Below are 19922 nucleotides of genomic sequence, written 5' to 3' on the forward strand. Positions count from 1 at the left end.
AGAAATAAAATTAAGGGTAAGGAGGAACAGAAACCCTGTTTAATGCTAAAATTTGCCACCCAGCTATCATATTAAAAAGCACAGGACAGGCCGGCGCTGTGGCTCACTAGGCTAATCCTCCGCTTTGCGGCACCGGCACACCGGGTTCTAGTCCTGGTCAGGGTGCCGGATTCTGTCCTGGTTGCCCCTCTTCCAAGCGCCCACCGGCCGCGGCGGCCATAGGAGGGTAAACCAACAGCAAAAGGAAGACCTTTCTCTCTGTCTCTCTCTCTCTCTCTCTCACTGTCCACTCCGCCTGACAAAAAAAAAAAAAAAAAAAAAAAAAAAAGCATAGGACAACCTTTTGGAGAACTACTCGGAAGTTTCATACAAAGCTAAAAATACATATGTCCTACAACCCAGCAATTCCACTTTCAGTTATTAACCCAACAGAAACAAAAATCTGTGTTTACAGATAATGCTTGTACAAAAACATTTCTAACAGCCTTATTCATAACAGCCCCTAAACAGGTAACAACTCAAATATCTATCAACAGAAAAATGGATGAACAAACTGGCATATTTCAACATTGGTTCACCTTTAGTAATAAAAAAGAATGAATCACTGATACAAAAAAACCATGGATGAATCTTTTTGTTTTTTGTTTTTTGTTTGTTTGTTTGTTTGTTTTGACAGGCAGAGTGGACAGTGAGAGAGAGAGAGACAGAGAGAAAGGTCTTCCTTTTTCCGTTGGTTCACCCTCCAATGGCCGCTGCGGCTGATCCGAAGGCAGGAGCCAGATGCTTCTCCTGGTCTCCCATGGGGTGCAGGGCCCAAGCACTTGGGCCAGCCTCCACTGCACTCCCTGGCCATAGCAGAGAGCTGGCCTGGAAGAGGGGCAACCGGGACAGAATCCAGCGCCCCGACCGGGACTAGAACCCGGTGTGCCGGCACCGCAAGGCGGAGGATTAGCCTAGTGAGCCGCGGTGCCAACCATGGATGAATCTTACATCTGCTGAGTGAAAGAAGCCAGACACAACAGAGAATACATACTCACTGGGTGGTCCCATTTATATGAACCCCTGGGATTAGTAAAACTAATCTACAGTGGCAAGCATCAAAAGTCTTAGCCTGCTAGTGGTGGAATGTGGGGGAGAAAATTTAGGGAAAGCCATGGATTGACTGGAAGTAGGATGGAAATTTTTGGAGTGATGGAAATGTTCTCTATGTTGTTTTGGCTGATAGTTACATGGATACCTAGAATTGTAAAACACAATTATCTATTTAAATACTCTAATTTGACGGTTATATTCACAGATATGTTCAACTATCATCAGAATCAATTCTAGAACACTTGTATCCCCTTAAAAAGAAGCTCCACACTCATCACTATAAGCCTTTGCCCCCAGTCCTAACCTCTTTCCTGTCTCTGAATTTGCCTATCCTGACTGTTTCAAAAAACACTGAGTCCTGCAATCCTGTGTGGTCCTCTGTGGTCGCTTTCCTTCACTCTGCAAAATGTTTTCAGGCTCATCTATGCAGCAGCCTTCAGGTCTGCATTTCCCTCATGGCCAAAGATTCTCCATAGCACAGACAGACCACTCCTCGGCTGACAGACATATGGGCTGTTTCCACATTTAAACTACTATAAGTAATGCTGCTGTAAACATCTGTTTCTGTGAGAACTCCACATTTTATTGTATGAAAACCACAACTCAATTTTAAGAAAGAATATGGATATGAAAAATCATCTTACTACTACGGAGCATAATTTTTGAGTATTTCAGTGGTTGTCAGAACAAAAGTATTACAGAATGTCAGACAAGTATATTGTAATACAAACACACTATTTCAAAGGAGACAAGTTTTATGTCAATAAAAACAACTAAATAATGTTATAATTACCCAATGCCAAACAGAGGTTTCCTACATGAATGGCCAGCTGTCTGGAGAATTTAAACCACAGCCTCTCACACACTCTATATAGTTCAGTGATTATACCACAGAAATATTTATTACCATTCTGTCTTCTCCATGTCCCATTAGCAACAAAATCAACACTGAAGTATGACCTAATTCTTTTGAGGGATAAAGGAAACAATTTAGTCTATTGAGCAAAGCAGAAAATTGTTTAAAAATAATTTTTGCATGGTACTGGGCATGATAATTACACAGAACTAGGATGCCTCGGGGCTGTCATACTAGAAGGAAAATTTTCTTCTTTACAAATTAAGGAATGTTCTTTTCCCAAAAAATGGTTATAAATTATTTCTCATACTGTGATACAAACAAGACCTTTATTCCTGGCCCAAAATAAAAAATAAAAAATAACTCTCACAAAAAAAAACAATGAAACACATCCATTGTCGCTTCATTTGCAGAAATGGTGGGAAGAGAATGATAGGAATTACTGTGCTGCTCTCTCTGGGGGACTTTGCTGTATATTTTACATACACACATTTCCTCATTTATCCACAGATCAACCTTACACGGCAGGTTTACACTTTATTCTCATTTTGTAGATAAGAAAACTAAGATGAGTTAGCTGAGCTATGACACTGAGAAGAGCTGAAGAGGCTAGGATCAAACCGGAGAATTCATTTGTACAGAGCACACACCTACAATTCCTGGACTCCTCCCTGTGTCCCTGTGCATTCACAGCCCCTGTTCCTAAACATACATCTATGCTGTAGTTGCCACTTTCTCACTTCCAAGTCTTTCTGAATCCAAGTGCTTCTGTGCAAAACATTTCCTCAAAATTTCTGCAGATGGCCAGTGACTCTCTAACAGCCAAATCCAAAGGACATCTTCTGACAGGACCTCCTAGGTGTGAAACTCTCCTCCCCTGGCTTAATCGACCATTTCTCTAATTATTCTTTGCTTCTTTAAAAAATGTTAAATTATTTTTATTTATTTGAAAGAACAAGAGAGAGGAGGAGGAGGGAAGAAAAGAGGGAGAGCAAGCTTCCACTTGCTGGTTCATTCTCCAAATGTCCACAACAGCCAGGGCTAGGCCAGGCCAAAGCCAGGAACTCCACCCAGGTCTCCCATGTAAGTGGCAAGAACCCAAGTGCCTGAGCCATCACCGTTGCCTCCCATGGTGTGCATTAGCAGGAAGCTGAATCAGAAGCAGAGCAGCCAGGACTCATACTGGCATTCCAAAATGGGGTGTGGGTGTCCCAAATGGCAGTTTAACCTGCTGCACCACCACACCTGTCCCTGATTACTGTTAAATAGCTCTTTCTCTTCATCTGCAGTACACCTTTGAATTCTGATGCCCACTAAAACCTAGGGGCTTATCCTTCCTTGATCTTTGTGTTGGATTTCTTTTCAATACCAGAATTCCTATTTAGTTCTTTTCTTTGACTTAGATTTGTTATTATTCTCTATTTTGGTGAAACAGTGTTTGTATACATTCCTTTAGTTCTTTATGTTTCCTTTAGTTCTTTGAACACACTTAAAATAACTGATTTAGTCTTTGTCTACGGAGTTATATTGTGACATAGCAAGTTAAGTTGCCACCGGTGATGGCAGCATCCCATATGGGTGAGGGTTCATGTCCCAGTTGCTCCAGTTCCAATCCAGCTCCCTACTAATGGCCTGGAAAAAGCAGCAGAAGATGGCCCAAATGTCTGGACCTCTGCCACCCACATGGGAGACTGGTTAAAGCTCCTGGCTTCGGCCTGGCTCAGTGCTGGCCTTTGCAGGCGTCTGGGGAGTGAACTAGGAGACAGAACATCTCTCTCTCTCTCTCTTTGTTTCTCCCTATTCTCTTTAGTTCTTCAAATAAATAAATAAATCTAATTTTTAAAAAAGTCTTTGTCTAGGCTGGCGCAGCGGCTCACTAGGCTAATCCTCCGCCTTGCGGCGCCGGCACACCGGGTTCTAGTCCCGGTCAGGGCACCGGATTCTGTCCCGGTTGCCCCTCTTCCAGGCCAGCTCTCTGCTGTGGCCAGGGAATGCAGTGGAGGATGGCCCAAGTGCTTGGGCCCTGCACCCCATGGGAGACCAGGAGAAGTACCTGGCTCCTGCCATCGGATCAGCGCGGTGCTGATGAGGGTGAACCAACGGCAAAGGAAGACCTTTCTCTCTGTCTCTCTCTCTCTCACTATCCACTCTGCCTGCCAAAAAAAAAAAAAAAGTCTTTGTCTAATAGGTTCCATATTTTGGCTTTCTTGGCGATAGTCCTATTGACTGCTTCTTTCCCTGTGTGCTGCCTGTGCTTTCTCATTTCTGTGCATGTCTCAAGGGAGGCTTTTTTTTTTTTTTCTGAATACCCCATGGTATTCATGGCTACTATAAAAATCAAATTCTCTCCTTTTCCCAGAGTTTGATATTTTTGCTGTTTATTGTTTATTTGGTGAACTTCCTGAACTAATTATGTAAAGTCAGTGTTCTTTTGTCACATACAGCCACTGAGTTTTCTTCTCACTTAGCTTGGTGGTTAGCGACCGACTAGATAGAGATTCCCTTAAATGCCTGAAACTATGACATGCCATTGTCTCTGCTCTGTGTGTGTGTGTGTGTGTGTGTGGGCACGCGTGCACATGCACTGGAGTATTCAACCAGGCAGTGGGAAATTCTGCCTTAGTTTTTACATCTGCTTGTGCAAAGTCCCAATGCCAGTCAGAGATGAGGGCTTAGGACCTTCCAAGGTCTTTCCTGAATATGCACACAGCCCTGGCCATGTGCATAGCCTTAATGCCCTTGGCCTTCTAGATTCCCAAGACTTCAGATATGTTCAGATAGACATCTCATTCCCCAGCTTTTTCTTTTAAGGTTTTTGTTTAATTTGTTGTTGACCCCAGTTGGCACCTCAAGTAGCTACACTGTTAAAACAGTTGTCACTGTCTTGACAACGCTTCTGCATGTATTTACAGTCAGCTTAAATAAAGTGGGGTTCAACAGCCAACTGCCAGACAGGTCAAATAATGGCAGTTCTCCAGGATGGGACTCTGCACAAACCTCCCTCCTCATTTTAACTCCATCAGTGCCAGCCAGGCTGCTCATTTTCACCAGCATTATAGGCTGCCATGGAGCTGGGGATAAGGGGGGTGGCATTAAAGCACATGGACGTGCCCCACAGCTTGCTATCACACAGTGACTCAGTCTCTGTCACTGTTGTTCTAAATATATACTGCCCAGAGTGATGTGTTTGGTTAATTTATGAAGTTATGAGAAAGCTGAACTTGACAGTTTTGGCCAGTGTTGATGTTTGTATGAAGGAGAAGATTTTGCAATATTGTTATTTTATCACTTCATCCCTCTCATTCTTCTCATTTTTAGATTTGTTTGAAAGACACTAGATTGAAGCAGTAGTAATAATGGTACGGGGCCGGCACTGTGGTGTAGCAGGTAAAGTCGCCACCTGTAGTGCCAGCATCCTATATGGGTGCCAGTTCAAGTCCTGGCTGCTCCACTTCCGATACAGCTCTCTGCCATGGCCTGGGAAAGCAGCAGAAGATGGCCCAAGTACTTAGGCCCCTGCACCAGTGTGGCAGATCCAGAGGAAGCTCCTGGCTCCAGATCAGTGCAGCTCCGGCCATTGTGACCAACTGGGGAGTGAACCAGCGGATGGAAAACATCTCTTTCTCTCTCTGCCTCTCATTCTCACTCTCTTTAACTCTGCCTTTCAAATAAATAAATAAATCTTTAAATAATAACAATAATAATAATAATGGTACACTGTGGGGTTTAAAACACATTCAGAAGTAAATAGATAACAACAGCAACACAGAGGAAACGACGGGTAAATGGAGATACGTTTGTAGTACATGTGAAGAAATGCAACCCTACTGAAGGTAGAACATGATAAGTTATGGGTACGCTGTAAATCCTACAGCAATCACTAAATTTTTTTAAAAAGAAGTAATTCAACAGAAGTAAGAAAATAAAATACTAACAAATGTCCAATTAACTTTTAATGGCATAAAAAGAAGAAAAGAACCAAAGAAGAAATAAAAAGAAAGAGACAGTGAACAGAAGCTGAGACTGTCAGCAGTATCTGCATCCAGTCCTGCACCACCCAAACCCCACCTCCATCATGATGATCCAACATGACCCCAGGCTCAGCACACCCATTCCCCAGCATGCACCTGAGCCTCATTTCCCACATGTATGAGATGCCATAACACTTTCAAGATTCCCAAAAAGGGGGCACAGAAGTCAGCAATACTAAAGCCCCACCAAAACTCTACCCATTGGAACACTCAGTTGGGGTACCAGCCCCTACACCACAAAAGGACAATCCCAGCTTTGGTTGGGGCAGCAGCCCTTCCTTCCCAGGGAAGAGATTTGCTCTCACTCACCTCCAAGTGTGTACTATCCCTTTCAATAAATCCAGCTTCCCTGTATACCTTCATGCCTTCTCCTTGAATTCTTACACACATAGAGACAAGCAGCCGGAAAAAGCCCAGCCAGTGGCCAAGATGCCCACAATCAACTACCTCTGTCCACCTACCTCCAGGCACCCGTTCTCTCTTTTCTCTCTCTCTCCCCCACTATTTACTACAGTATTAGCTTACTCAATTTGATAAATAAGCCAAGGTTAAGTACTATAATGAATATACTTAACGCTATTAATTCTAACTTCCCTATTCTGGAATTTGTGAAAATTTATAAAATTACTAAATTAATAATATAATAAAATAATAATAATATAATAAAACAATATGGAAAAAGCACAAACCCACCTATCTCCAGAAACAAACCATGCTACTTCTGTGCTAAAAGTTATTTTAGAAAACGGCATTAGATAAGTTTATCATTTTAAAATTAGCTTAATTGTAAGAGTCAAAATGATTAGTTGGTTATTTGATAAAAATTCACATAGTCAGCCAATAGCAAAGCCATCATAAAATTCTTATTTCATAACTTCTAGTCCCATTGTCTCAAGAGAAAATAATTTCCATGTAACACCACACATACAACCACACATAAATAATGTACTCATTTGAAATGATTCTGCAGGCCTAGCAAGATCTCAATTTGGAAACATTCTGTTAGTTGAGTCATATAACTATCTGAGGATAATCAAACTTTTTTAAAATATATATTGTTGAATTTAATTAACTCAAATTCTCATCAATTAATCTAGATTATTAAGGGCACTGTAATTAAAAGAAAATCAAAACACTGCAGCCAAACAATCACTTAAAGCTAGCTACCAAGTTTATAAAGAATGAAACCAAACCCCAAACAGCACTTTAATGCAGAAACTGGATACCACCACATCCCAGCCACCCCACCTCCCTCACCTAGCTTAAGGTGTCCTTTCCCTATTTTTTGATTTTTGCAAAGCAACCTCTTACTAAAATTAACTTACTGGGGTCAGTGTTGCGGTGCAGCAGGGTTAAGCCACTGTTTGTGATGCCAGCATCCCACACGGAGCACCAGTTCAAGTCCCAGCTGCTCCACTTCAGAACCAGCTGCCAGCTAAAGTGCCTAAGAAAGCAGCAGCAGATGGCCAAGCACGGGGGCCCCTGTACCCTACCCATATGGGAGACCTGGTTGGATTCCTAGCTCCTGACTTCAGCCTGGTCCAGCCCCAGCTGTTGCAGCCATTTGGGGAGTAAACCAACAGATGGAAGTTGGCTCTTTCTTTCTTTCTGCCTTTCAAATAAATAAATAAATCTGCTTTAAAAATTAAATGTGGTGCAGCTATCATGAGACTCATGAGACTATTTGCTTCTACAATAATTAACATCTTGATGGTGGGTATTATCTCAAGGGGTTTCTGTTCAGGAGAATTCGAGGCCCAAGGCCAAAAGTAATTACCATCTGGATGTATCCCCCAGACTGAATGAAGGCCACTTTTCCATCATAAAGAACATGGTATGGCTGACCAATCAAAGGCAGCCATGAGCACTGCAGACCAAGGAACTAGGGCGTGGGCTGAACATGCACCTCGCAAGCCCCAACTTCAATCTGTAGGAACCTCCTCCCTAACCCCTTGGGGAGCCCAGGAATTAAGGGAGAGCTGCCCAGCAGCACCTCCTTTCTTCCACCAATCTGATGTGACTGGTTTTCTCTGAGATGGGTGAGCCGACCTAGCTCTGGAGGTTATACAGCAACTCAGCCAACTGGTTTTAGGGATTGTTCTATATCAAGAAAACAATCTTTCATTTAATTAATGACTAGTTCACACTATGGCAAAAATGATTACAAAAATTAGAAATCTGTGAAGATATTACCTGTAGCTCCCAGGGGGTGTCCCTTTGAAATCAATCCACCACTAGGGTTTATGACCCACTTTCCTCCGTAAGTATTATCTCCTCTGTCAACCAGTGCTCCACCTTGTCCTACAAAACAAAATGTTCAAAAATGTTAAAAATAACATTGGAGCAAATTTTTTTTTACTTTCCACATAGCCAGGTATGTCTTGGAGTAAACATTTCTTTTTCATTACTATTTACTTATTTATTTGAGAAGCAGAAAGACAGAGAGAGCTCCCATTTGCTAGTTCACTTCCAAAATGCCTTCAAGAGCTAGGGCTGGGCTGGGCCTGGGCCACTACTGGGAGCTGGAAATGCAATCCATATCTCCCACATAGGTGGCAGGAACCCAATCACCTGAACCATCACCACTGCCTCCTAGAGTCTGCATAGCAAGAAATTGGAGTCAGGAGCCACAGCCAGGCATTAAACCCAGATACTCCAACATGTATCTTAACTGCTAGACCAAAAGCCTGCCTCAGAGTAATTATTTCTTAATAGGTCAAGCTACCAATAACTTACTATAAGCACTTCTAAAATCTAAGTAGTAAATATTGAGTAATAAAGGCTAATCTTTTCAGAACAGTTCCTATATGAAACACATTTCCTATTAGTTCCTAAGAGCTCTCTGGCTTCCAAAACTGCCCCAAATGTAAGAGATTCAGAGAGCCAGAAGAACTGAAATGGGGGGGCCAGCATTGTGGCACAACAGGTAAAGCCGCCACCTGCGACTCCAGCATCCCACACAGGCGCCCATTTATATCCCAGCTGCTCCACTTTTTTTTTTTTTTTTTTTTTTTTTTTTTTAATTTATTTGACAGATGGAGTTAGACAGTGAGAGAGACAGACAGAAAGGTCTTCCCTCCGTTAGTTCACCCCCCAAAATGGCCGCCAATCCGAAGCCAGGAGCCAGGTGCTTCTTCCTGGTCTCTGACACAGGTGCAGGCGCCCAAGCACCTGGGCCATCTTCCACTGCCTTCCCGGGCCACAGCAGAGAGCTGAACTGGAAGAGGAGCAACCGGACTAGAACCCAGCACCCATAAGGGATGCCAGCGCCGCAGGCAGAGGATTAACCAAGTGAGCCACGGCGCCGGCCCCCTGCTCCACTTGTGATCCAACTCCCTGCTAATGGCCTGGGAAAGGCAGTGGAAGATGGCCCAGGTGTCTGAGACCCCGCAACCTATGTCAGAGACCCAGATGAAGCTCCAAGCTCCTGGTTTTAGTCTGGCTCTGCCTTGACCATTGCAACCATCTGGGGAGTGAACCAGTGAATAGAAGATCTTTCTGTATCTCCCTCTCTCTCTCTAACTCTGCCTCTCCAATAAGTAACTAAATCTTTCCAAAAAAGAACTGAAAAGGACGTGTGCGGCTTGAGATTTCTTTTTTAAGATTTCTTTTTTTTTTTAATTTTTTTTTTTATTTGAAAGACAGTTACAGAGAGAGGTAGAGACTGAGAGAGCGAGGTTTTCCATTCACTGGTTCACTCCCCAAATGGCCACAATGGCCAGAGCTGAGCCAATCTGAAGCCAGGAGCCAGGAGCTTCTTCCAGGTCTCCCACACGGGTGCACCAGCCCAAGTATTTGGGCCATCTTCCACTGCTATCTCAGGCCATTAGCATGGAGCTGGACCAGAAGTAGAGCAGCCAGGACTTGAACCTGAGCCTGGAGCCCATATGGGATACTGGCGCTGCAGCCACAGCGCGGGCCCCACCCTTTTTCATTTTAGTACTAAGATCTCTGCCCCAGGAGGAGCTGAAGCGTTATAACCACAACATGCAGCCTCTGTTGGTGCGTGTTTCTGACCTGCACCAGAGCAGACTTGTTCCTGCCCCATATGTGAGGACAAGAACTTTCCCTTTTCCTCAAAAGAAAAGTATTTTAGTTTATTTGAAAGCCAGAGTTATGGAGAGAGGGGGAAATAAATAGAGAGATCTTCTATCCACTAGCTCACTCCCCAGATGACCCACAACAGTGAGTTGTGTTGTAAACTATTCCCTGTGGTCCCCATACTTGCTGCAAATAAATTTCTTTGGGTGAAAACTCCTTCTAGTGATTTTCTTAGAATCTGCCAGGAGGCAGGCCCATAATTTTGGGTGGATAATAATATATGGAGTTTAATTTTGAACTTAGGTTTAAGATGTTTACGAGACATTAAAAAAAAAATCTTGAAAAGTAGGCAGCTGGACATGTAAGTCTAGAGATTAGGAAAGTATTCAAGCTGGAGATATAAATCTCAAAGGCATCATCATATTTAACCTCGAGACCGAGTTCTAGTTCTGCTAAGGCAGGACATATTCACAACAGTCCATCTTTCCCACTGAGTACAACTGAAAACACTAGATAAAATTAAATAAATGGGCCAATGATGTGGCATAGTAGGCTAAGCCTCCACCTGCAGTGCCAGCATCCCCTGTGGGTGCTAATTCATGTCCCAGCTGTTCCTCTTCCTATTCAGCTCTCTGCTAAGGCCTAGGAAGGCAGTAGAAGATGGCCGAAGTGCTTGGGCCCCTGCACCCATATGGGAGGCCCAGAAGAAGCTCCTGGCTCTTGACTTCAGATTGGCCCACCTCCATTTGAGAAGTGAACCAGCAGATGGAATACCTTTCTACCTCTCCCTCTCTCTGTCCATAACTTTGCCTCTCAAATAAATAAATAAAATCTTTTTTAAATTAAATAAACAAATAAAACTACCTGAGGACTGAAAAGTGAACAGAAACACAGGGATCAGAGAGGGAGTCAAAATTTGGAGGAGCCACTTCACAAAAGTGAGTTCTCAATAGCAATTTTTTATGTTCTCTCTTTGCAGCTGTACCCCAAGATAGAGCACAGTTCTGGAACAGCACGGCAACAGGGTACCACAGGCAAAAAGCCCCTAAGAGAAACCCCATCCCTCTAATCAAGGGGTTCAGAAATTGAAATCACTGCACTGGTCCCCTCAAATAAATCTTTAAAAAATAAAAGATTTATTAAAAAAATAAAAGACTACAGAACATGATATTCCATTGATAAAGGTATTACTCACCATAAAAATTAATCTTACTTATAAATAATTGGCTTTCACAATACAATAAAGACAAATACCCAATAAACAAACAAGATAAATGAACTACCAACAAGCAAATGAAAAGACCGTCCATATCATTAGTTACCAGAGATGTGCAAACTAAAATAAGATTTTTAGTATGGCTAAAGTTTTTAAAACTGACCATATCAAGTGTTGGCAAGGATGTAAAACATCTGAAACTCACACACTGCTGGTAGTAATGGAAAACAGTACACCCTAAAAATGAGCGGGAAAAACCTGGGGCAGGTATTTGGCCTAGTGGTTATGATGCTGTTTGGGATACCCACATCCCATACAGGAACATTGGACTATATTCTGGAGAATGTGCAAAATGTGCACCCTGGGAGGCAGCAGGTGATGACTTAAGTGGTTGAGTCCCTGGCACCCACGTCGGAGACTTGGAATGATTTCCTGGCTCCTGGCTTCAGCCTAGCCCAGACCTAGTCCTAGCTGTTGCAGGAATTTGAGGAATGAAATCTCTCTCTTTCTGTCTGTTTCTCTCTCTCTGACTTTCAAAGTTAAAAAAAAAAAAAAAGATAATTTTTTTTGAAGATTTATATATTTATTTGAAAGTCAGAGAGAGAGAGAGAGGGACAGAGATCAATCTTGCATCCATTGGTTTACCCCTCAGATGGCTACAATGTCCAGGCCTGGACCAGGCAGAAGCCAGGAGCCAGGACCTTCATCTAGGTCTCCCAAATGGGTGCAGGGCCCCAAGCACTTAGGCTATCTTCTGCTGCTTTCCCAGGCCCAGGCACATTAGCAGAGAGCTGGATCAGACTTGTGAAGCTGCCGGGATTTGACCTGGCACCCACATGGGATGCCAGCATTGCAGGCAGCAGCTTTACCTGCTATGCCACAATGCAAGCAAGCCCCTAAAATAAATTTTAAATAAGCAAATAAAATTTTTTTAAATATCAGGTCGTCACTAGTTTTTCCATTTGCCTTTCTTTAAGCATTTATTTAAACATAACTTGAAATAGCTCAGGTTCACCTTTCACAATGTGGCAGCGCCAATGGGGAGAGAAAGGTAGGCAGGGAATTCCTTTTCTTTAATAGTTAAAGTGGAGCTCTCTCAGGGAAATTTACACAGCTAATCTACCCTCTTCAAAGGTATTACCTTCCGGACAGAGTCCTAGTGCTTCATAAGTGAGGAGTTCGTTGGCAGAAAAGCAATCATGAAGTTCTATTACATCAATATCACTTGGTCTCAAGCCAGATTTCTCATAGCATCTTCTGGCAGCTTCTTTACTCATATCAAACCCAACCTAAAACCAAAACCATATATAAATGAATTTATGGCACCAGAACTGGGTCTTTTAAACCAGAATTAGAGAGATTAAAATATGCATAACCTTAATTCTGAGAACTGACAAGCATACTGAAATCCCACTTGATCCTGTATTACAAAGAAGTCCAAATAAAATAATATTCAGGAAGAAGAATGTATACATAAAGTTTGTACTATAATAGACAGAATTTTTAAGTAAGATATTTAAAATAGACTTAGAAATCCTCTGATCATTCAAAAACTCTCTCAAGCCACAATGTGTAGGTTGTGGTAAATAGGCTGAAGAGATTTATCAACAGGTCATTATGACTCAGACACACTGGAAAATAAGGAAGAATTGCTATATAAAAATATATAATCTTTTTTTAAAATATCATACAGGATTCACTTGGAAACTCATGACTGGAGCATAGGGAGACTACTGATGCCATAGACAGGAGTGTCAATTGGTAAAGTCAACAACAGGAGTCACTGTGCACTTACTCCTCATGTAGGATCTCTGTCCTTAATGTGCTGTGTATTGAGATTTAATGCTATAACGAGTACTCAAACAATATATTTCACTTTGTGTTTCTATGGGGGTGCAAACTGTTGAAATCTTTACTTAATGTATACTAAACTGATCCTCTGTAAAAAAAAAAAAAAAAAAAAAGAAAGAAATTATCAACTCCCAACTTGACTCTCACTGGGATTAAACATGACAATAGGTCTGATCTGATTTCATCATCATTTAAAAAAAATCATCTATTATTTTTCACTTTATGTTTCTGTGTGAGAGCAAACTGTTGAAATCCTTACTTAATGTATACTAAGCTGATCTTCTGTATATTAAGATAATCGAAAATGAATCTTGATGTGAATGGAAGGGGAGAGGGAGTGGGAAAGGGGAGGGTAGTGGGTGGGAGGGACGGTATGTGGGGGAAGCCATTGTAATGCATAAATCGTACTTTGGAAATTTATATTCATTAAATAAAAGTTAAAAAAAAATCATACAGGATTCAAACTATTTTTCTAAACTCCATGCTCTTTATACCTCTTTGGTCTTAGTTAATAAAAGAACAGTAAACTCAATTTTTCTTCAAAGAATAAAACTGTGATGCAAAGAAAAATCTACTCTAACCAGAAAACCTGCCTAAACCATACCTGTGCTACTACCTAACTTTGTAATCTTGGGCGAATTAAAAAGATGTTTTCAAATGTGTAGCATTCTTGTGAAATCATTTTATAAACTATAATTTACCACACAATTGTGCTGTGTGTGTGTGCACATTCACACTTCATCAAATATTCAACTAATTCTACATCTGAATTCTCATTTTTTTACTTCTTTTTTTTTAAAAAAATAAGCTTATTATTTTCATTGGCTTGAAAGGCAGAGCAACAGAGAGAGAAAGAGAGAGCTTTTTTTTTTTTTTCAGCTGGTTCACTCCCCAAATGCCAGCCAACAGCCAGGCCAGAGCCAGGAGCCAGGAACCCCATCCAAGTCTACCACTTGGATGGCAGGGACCCAAGCACTTGGGCCATCACCTGCTGCCTCCCAAAATACATGAGCAGGAAGCCGAGTTGGAAATGGAGTAGCCAGAACTCAAACTGGCACACCAACAGGAGATGCAAATGTCCCAAGTGGTACTTAACACTCACACCACAATGCACCACCCATACTTTTACCATTTTGCATTCAGTCTTTAATCAGGATTTTTGAAGGCTAAGGGAAGGAAAGTGCTCTGAAAATATCCTTATTTTTCCGTTAACTCTGAACGTTGGAGTTTTGCACAAAGTCAACTCAAAAACGGACAGCGCTTAGGCATAGTGGGTAAAGCCATCGCCTGTAATGCTGCTATCCCATGTGGGTGCTAGTTCATGTCCCAGCTGTTCCACTTCTAATACAGCTCCCCATTAATGGCTTGGACCCCTGCCACCCATATGGGAGACCCAAATAAAGTTCCTGGCTCCTGGTTTTGGCCTGGCCACTGCAGCTATCTGGGAAGCAAATGCGAAATATCTTTCTATACATCTCTCTCTCTGCCTCTCCCTCTAACGCTTTCAAATAAATAAATCTTCAAAAAATTTAAATATTAAGTCTGGTTAGTTAAAGGTTATCATATTCCTGGCTCCATCATAAGATGTACCTGTTCTCATCAGTAGTTTTCCCTTAACAGATTCTTAAGAATGAGTTATAGTTTTTAAATTTCTAAATCAATTATTTGCAAGTAAATGACTTCTGCAGCTGATCACAACATAATATCACCTTGAATTTAAATAGTAATCCTTCAGTTTTATTAATTAAACAAAATCCTTGTAAGAAATATTTAGCCTAATGATTAAGATACCCATGACCCACAATGGAGTGCCTGGGTTCAAGTCCCAGCTCTACTTCCGATTCCAATTCCAGTTTTCTGCTAATGCAGACCCTGCAAGGCAGCAATGATGGCTCAAGTAATTGGGTTCCTGCCACCCACGTGGGAGACCTGGAGTGTGTTCCTGGCTCCCAGCCTAGGTCCCAGCCCAGTGACTGCCACTGTAGACTTTTGGGAAGTGAACCAGTGGATGGGAACTCCTTTGTATTCTCTCTCCTTCTGTGTGTGTGTGTGTGTGTGTGTGCACGCATGCATGTCTGCCTCCCTATCTCTTTGCTTTCAAATAAGTTTTTAAAGTAATAATGAAAAAACTCAGACGTACCATTTTAATAATGCTCTTTTCTTCAAATGAGCTTGGAAAATCAGTTACCATCTCTTGTGCCAAAATTTCCACAGCTTTGGACTGCAAGCCATACTTCTTCACAAATTCTTCACTGGCCAAAATTGCTGCTGCAGCACCATCTGAAGTGGGACTACCAAGAAGGAAAAATAATGATTCCCACATGGTGTTACTTGAATCTTAGGACTTCAGATTAGAGGTTCTCTGTATATGAGAAGAAAGGCCCAGCATGCTTGCTACCAATAACCGCTTGCTTTCTGCTATCTACAACTGAAAATTATAGATGCAGGGCAGGCATTTGGCATACTAAGATACCACTCTGGATGCCCACAAACTTTATCAGAATGCCTGGCTTGAGTCCTGGCTCCACTGCTTCCAATTCAGCTTCCTATGAATGTGCAGCCTGGGAGGCAGCAGATGATGGCTCAAATACTTGGGTCCCTTCTATCCTTGTGGGAGACCAAGACTGAGTTCTGGGATCCTGGCTTCAAACTGGCCTAGCCCTGCCTATTGTGGACACTCGGGGAGTGAACCAATGGATGGAAGATCTCTCACTGTCTGTCTCTCTTGATACATGTTTTTCAAATAAAAGTTGGGGGGGGGTTAATTGCATATACTTCCCATTTGTATTTGCATTCTGAACTCCAGCAATAATTGAAATGTTGTCAGTCACTGCTTTTCTCTAAGGATCTTACCTAAATAGTTCTTAGTGTAAAGAGTCCTGGATTTGCCTCCACAAATCGCATAAGGCACCTTCTGGTAACTTTCTAAGAAGTGAGTCCAAGAGGTTATCCCCACATTGGTACACATGATTCTAACCTAGGCCTAATGTAGCTCTAACTTTGTTATCTCCCAAATCAGTCAGTCTTGAAACAGGGAAAGGACAGGACAGGGGATACCAGAAACTCCATGGTTTAGTTTAAAATTCTTGAGATCTCCTCAAAATAGAGCTTTCTCTTAGATAAATTGTGAAGGAAGGTGGCAACACAAGAATTCTTCTGGGAGTTCAGCTGGACCCTTGGAGTACAACAAATCAGTGCTGGCCAGACTTGTCCACCAGCAGCCAGGCCAGCATCTCAAGGGCACATCCAGGTCTTCACTGGAGCAGGAGCCCCCAGAACTGAATCTTTTTAAGACAGATATTGTCAAGCTATTTGTAAGATGAACTATTAACATCATTAGAGCTATTATTTTTTCCTCATTTTACTTTTACTCTTAGTACTGTTACAAAGTACAATTCCCTGTGTCAGACATATACAGCAGAGAAAATAAAATGCTCGAGGAAAAAAACCTTTGGACTCCACTGTTCTCCTAAGTCACAACAACCAAAAGTAAGTAGAAGTCAAATAAGGAAGTGAAACATACCACTTTCCCAGCAAGACAACAACCTGCATCCAGGCAGCAGGAAGTAAGGACACTCCACTGAAGTGACCCAGAGTGGGGACCACACCAGCAGGAGCTCTGTAAAGCTACACCCCAGAAACAGAGTCTAGTGTTTAACGACAGAGGGGAGGCCCGGGGGAGCAGTGACTTCTATCAAATGGAAAAGTATGTTTTTCTTACCAGCACTGTAAGACAGTCAAAAAATCAAAAATTGGTCTAGATGACATCACTTCATCTAAACTGTATTCCTTTTGGAACTGGGAATACCTAAAACAGAAAGTTGCAGAATGTGAGGCAGCAATTGTAACTTTTGTTGAAGATATCCTGGTGCAGTTAGAGAGAAAAGTATATGTAAATATTCTTTACACAACCCAAAGAGCTTCAATCTTTAAAAAAAAGATAAGCCATTTAAATTAAGTTAAAAAGTCCTAACTCAGGGTAGACATTTGGCCTAGCAGCTAGGACACTCTCACCCCACATCAAAGTACCTGGGTTCAATTCCTGGCACCAGTTCCCAATTCCAGCATCCACCCAATGCAGACCCCGGGAGGCTGTGGTGACAGCTCAAGTAATGGAGTTACTATCAGCCACGTGGGAGACCTGGATTATGTTTCTAGTTCTTGGCTTTGATACTGGGCCAGCCCTAGCCCTTATAGGTATTTAAGGAGTGAACCAGTGGATGGGAGCTCTCTCTCTCTCTCAAACAATAAATAAATAATTTTTAAAAAACACACATTCCCCTTATCACTGAAAAGAAGAAATTTATTTGGCTTCTCCGACAATATAATCAAATGGCTTCAAAACAGCTCTGGCAAAAAAGCAGCAGGGAGAGACATCATGAGAGTTTATACAAGCAAACTTCAACTCGTGAGGAAATCAATAAGCAATTCTTATTTTTAGAGGACAAAACTTATGTAACTTGGATCTACATATCAGTATCCATGTCTTCCCTTCTGAAGTTAACTGTGATCACTGACAACTTTCAAAAAGCACCTTATTGGGGCCACATTCTGGCTAGGTTCCAGGGATATAGACACAGTTTCTACCTTTAAGGAACTTTGTATAATTCCTTGGCAAAGAAATATACAACTCTAACATGCATAATACCATAAATTATAAATGCTATGATAGAAATATTACACAGCATGCTATGGGAGCACACAAGACCTATTTCAAATCCAGATACCAGAAGGGGTTTTCTCTATGAGGTTAAGAAGCCACTTAGGACACCTGCATCTCACACTGGAGTGCCTGGGTTGCAGTCCCAGCTCTGTTTCCAATTCCAGCTTCCCTGTCACCCACTGTGGGAGACCCAGATAGAGTTCCTGGCTCCTGGCTTCACCTGGCCCAGCCCTAGATGTTGCAGGCATTTGGGAAGTGAATCAGTGGATGGAAGAGCTTTCTCTCTCTGCCCATCACTTTCTGTCTCCATGTCTTTCAAATAAAATAAAACATTTTTTACAAGAAAACATAAGTCTGGCATTGTGGTACAGCAGGTAAAGCCACCACCTGCAATGCTGATATCTTATACGGGCACCAGTTCCAGACCCAGCTGCTCTACTATTGATCCAGCTCCCTGCTAATGCACTTGAGAAAGCAAAAGAAGATAGTCCAAATGCAGGAGCCCCTGCACACACATAGGAGACCTGACTCCTGGCTTTGGTCTGGCCCAGCCCTGGCCATTGCATCCATTTGGAGAGTGAACCAGCAAATGAAGATCTGTCTCTCTCTCTTTGTAACTCTGCCTTTCAAATAAATCTTAAAAGAAAGAAAACATATCCTTAAAAAAAAAATCTATTTTAAAGGGTCCCTAGAGGATTAAGTGCAAATGCACATAAAAATGCCTAACAGAGAGACATGTACTGGGAATTTAATAAAACTAGCCACTATTATGTCATTGCCGGGTTCCAGTTATGTGGCATCAACTCAATTCCCAATGGATGAATTTTATTCAGCAACCATTAAGTACAGCTGAGAGCTAGGTATTACACTAAGCACTAGGGATTCAAATATTATTCATCTATAATGCATTTAATGTCATTTTACTTCAGATTTTTTATTTAAAAAAAAAAAAAACTGAGGCCCAAAGAAAAGAAGGCAGCTGGGGCTGGTGCTGTGGTGCAGTAGGTTAATCCTCCGCTTACAACGCCAGCATCCCATATGGGCACCAGTTCTACTCCCAGCTACTCTCTTCTGATCCAGCTCTCTGCTATAGCCTGGGAAAGCAGTAGAAGATGGCCCAAGTGCTTGGGCCCCTGCACTCGTGTGGGAGACCCAGAAGAAGCTCCTGGCTCCTGGCTTCAGATCGGCGCAGCTCCGGCCATGGCAGCCATTTGGGGAGTAAACCAGTGGATGGAAGACCTCTCTCTCAGTCTTTCCCTCTCACTGTCTATAACTCTACCTGTTAAATAAATAAATAAAAATATTAAAAAAAGAAAGAAAAGAAGGCAGCTGCTACACCAGGTGAGAAAGTAGAAACCAATTTTAGTTTTTCCTTTGAGAAACACAGACAGAGCTTCCACCCACTGGTACACTCTCCAAATGCCCACAATAGCTAAGGCCAGGCCAGTCCAAAGTTGGAAGTCAGGAACTAGCATGTGGTGGTGGGCACTATTCACCTGCTGCTTCCCAGGATGTATGTATCAGCAGAAGCTGGAATCCAGAGCAGAGCCAAGACTTGATCCCAGGTACTCCAACATAGGATAAAAGTGTTGCAAATGGCATCTTAACCATTACACCAAATGCCTACCCACAGCTTATTTTTTTAGAATATAAATAACCATGTTGTTCTTTTTTTTTTTTTTTTTTTTTTTTTTTTTTTTTTTTGACAGGCAGAGTGGACAGTGAGAGAGAGAGACAGAGAGAAAGGTCTTCCTTTGCCGTTGGTTCACCCTCCAATGGCCGCCGCAGCCGCCGGCGCACCGCGCTGATCCGATGGCAGGAGCCAGGAGCCAGGTGCTTTTCCTGGTCTCCCATGGGGTGCAGGGCCCAAGCACTTGGGCCATCCTCCACTGCACTCCCTGGCCACAGCAGAGAGCTGGCCTGGAAGAGGGGCAACTGGGACAGAATCCGGCGCCCCAACCGGGACTAGAACCTGGTGTGCCGGCGCCGCTAGGCGGAGGATTAGCCTAGTGAGCCGCGGCGCCGGCCAATGTTGTTCTTTTTTTTAAAAAATTATTTATTTATTTGAATGGCAGAGTTACAGAGAGGCAGAGGCAGAGGCAGAGGCAGAGAGAAAGAGGTCTTCCATCCACTGGTTCACTCCCCAGATGGCTGCAATGGCCGGAGCTGTGC

General features: G+C 42.4%; 1 protein-coding gene across 1 annotated transcript in view; it reads right to left on the bottom strand.

The window, feature by feature from the left end:
* Window positions 1–19922, bottom strand: part of SCP2 (sterol carrier protein 2) — a 102516-nt gene that overhangs the window by 53662 nt on the left and 28932 nt on the right. The window contains 4 exon segments of the mRNA NM_001082035.1: window positions 8173–8280; window positions 12378–12525; window positions 15228–15378; window positions 16809–16895. Coding sequence (NP_001075504.1) covers window positions 8173–8280; window positions 12378–12525; window positions 15228–15378; window positions 16809–16895 — 494 coding nt within the window.

This window comes from Oryctolagus cuniculus, chromosome 7 (genome assembly GCF_051225735.1).
Source record: "Oryctolagus cuniculus isolate XC-2025 breed Fujian yellow rabbit chromosome 7, ASM5122573v1, whole genome shotgun sequence".
Taxonomy (NCBI): Eukaryota; Metazoa; Chordata; class Mammalia; order Lagomorpha; family Leporidae; genus Oryctolagus; species Oryctolagus cuniculus.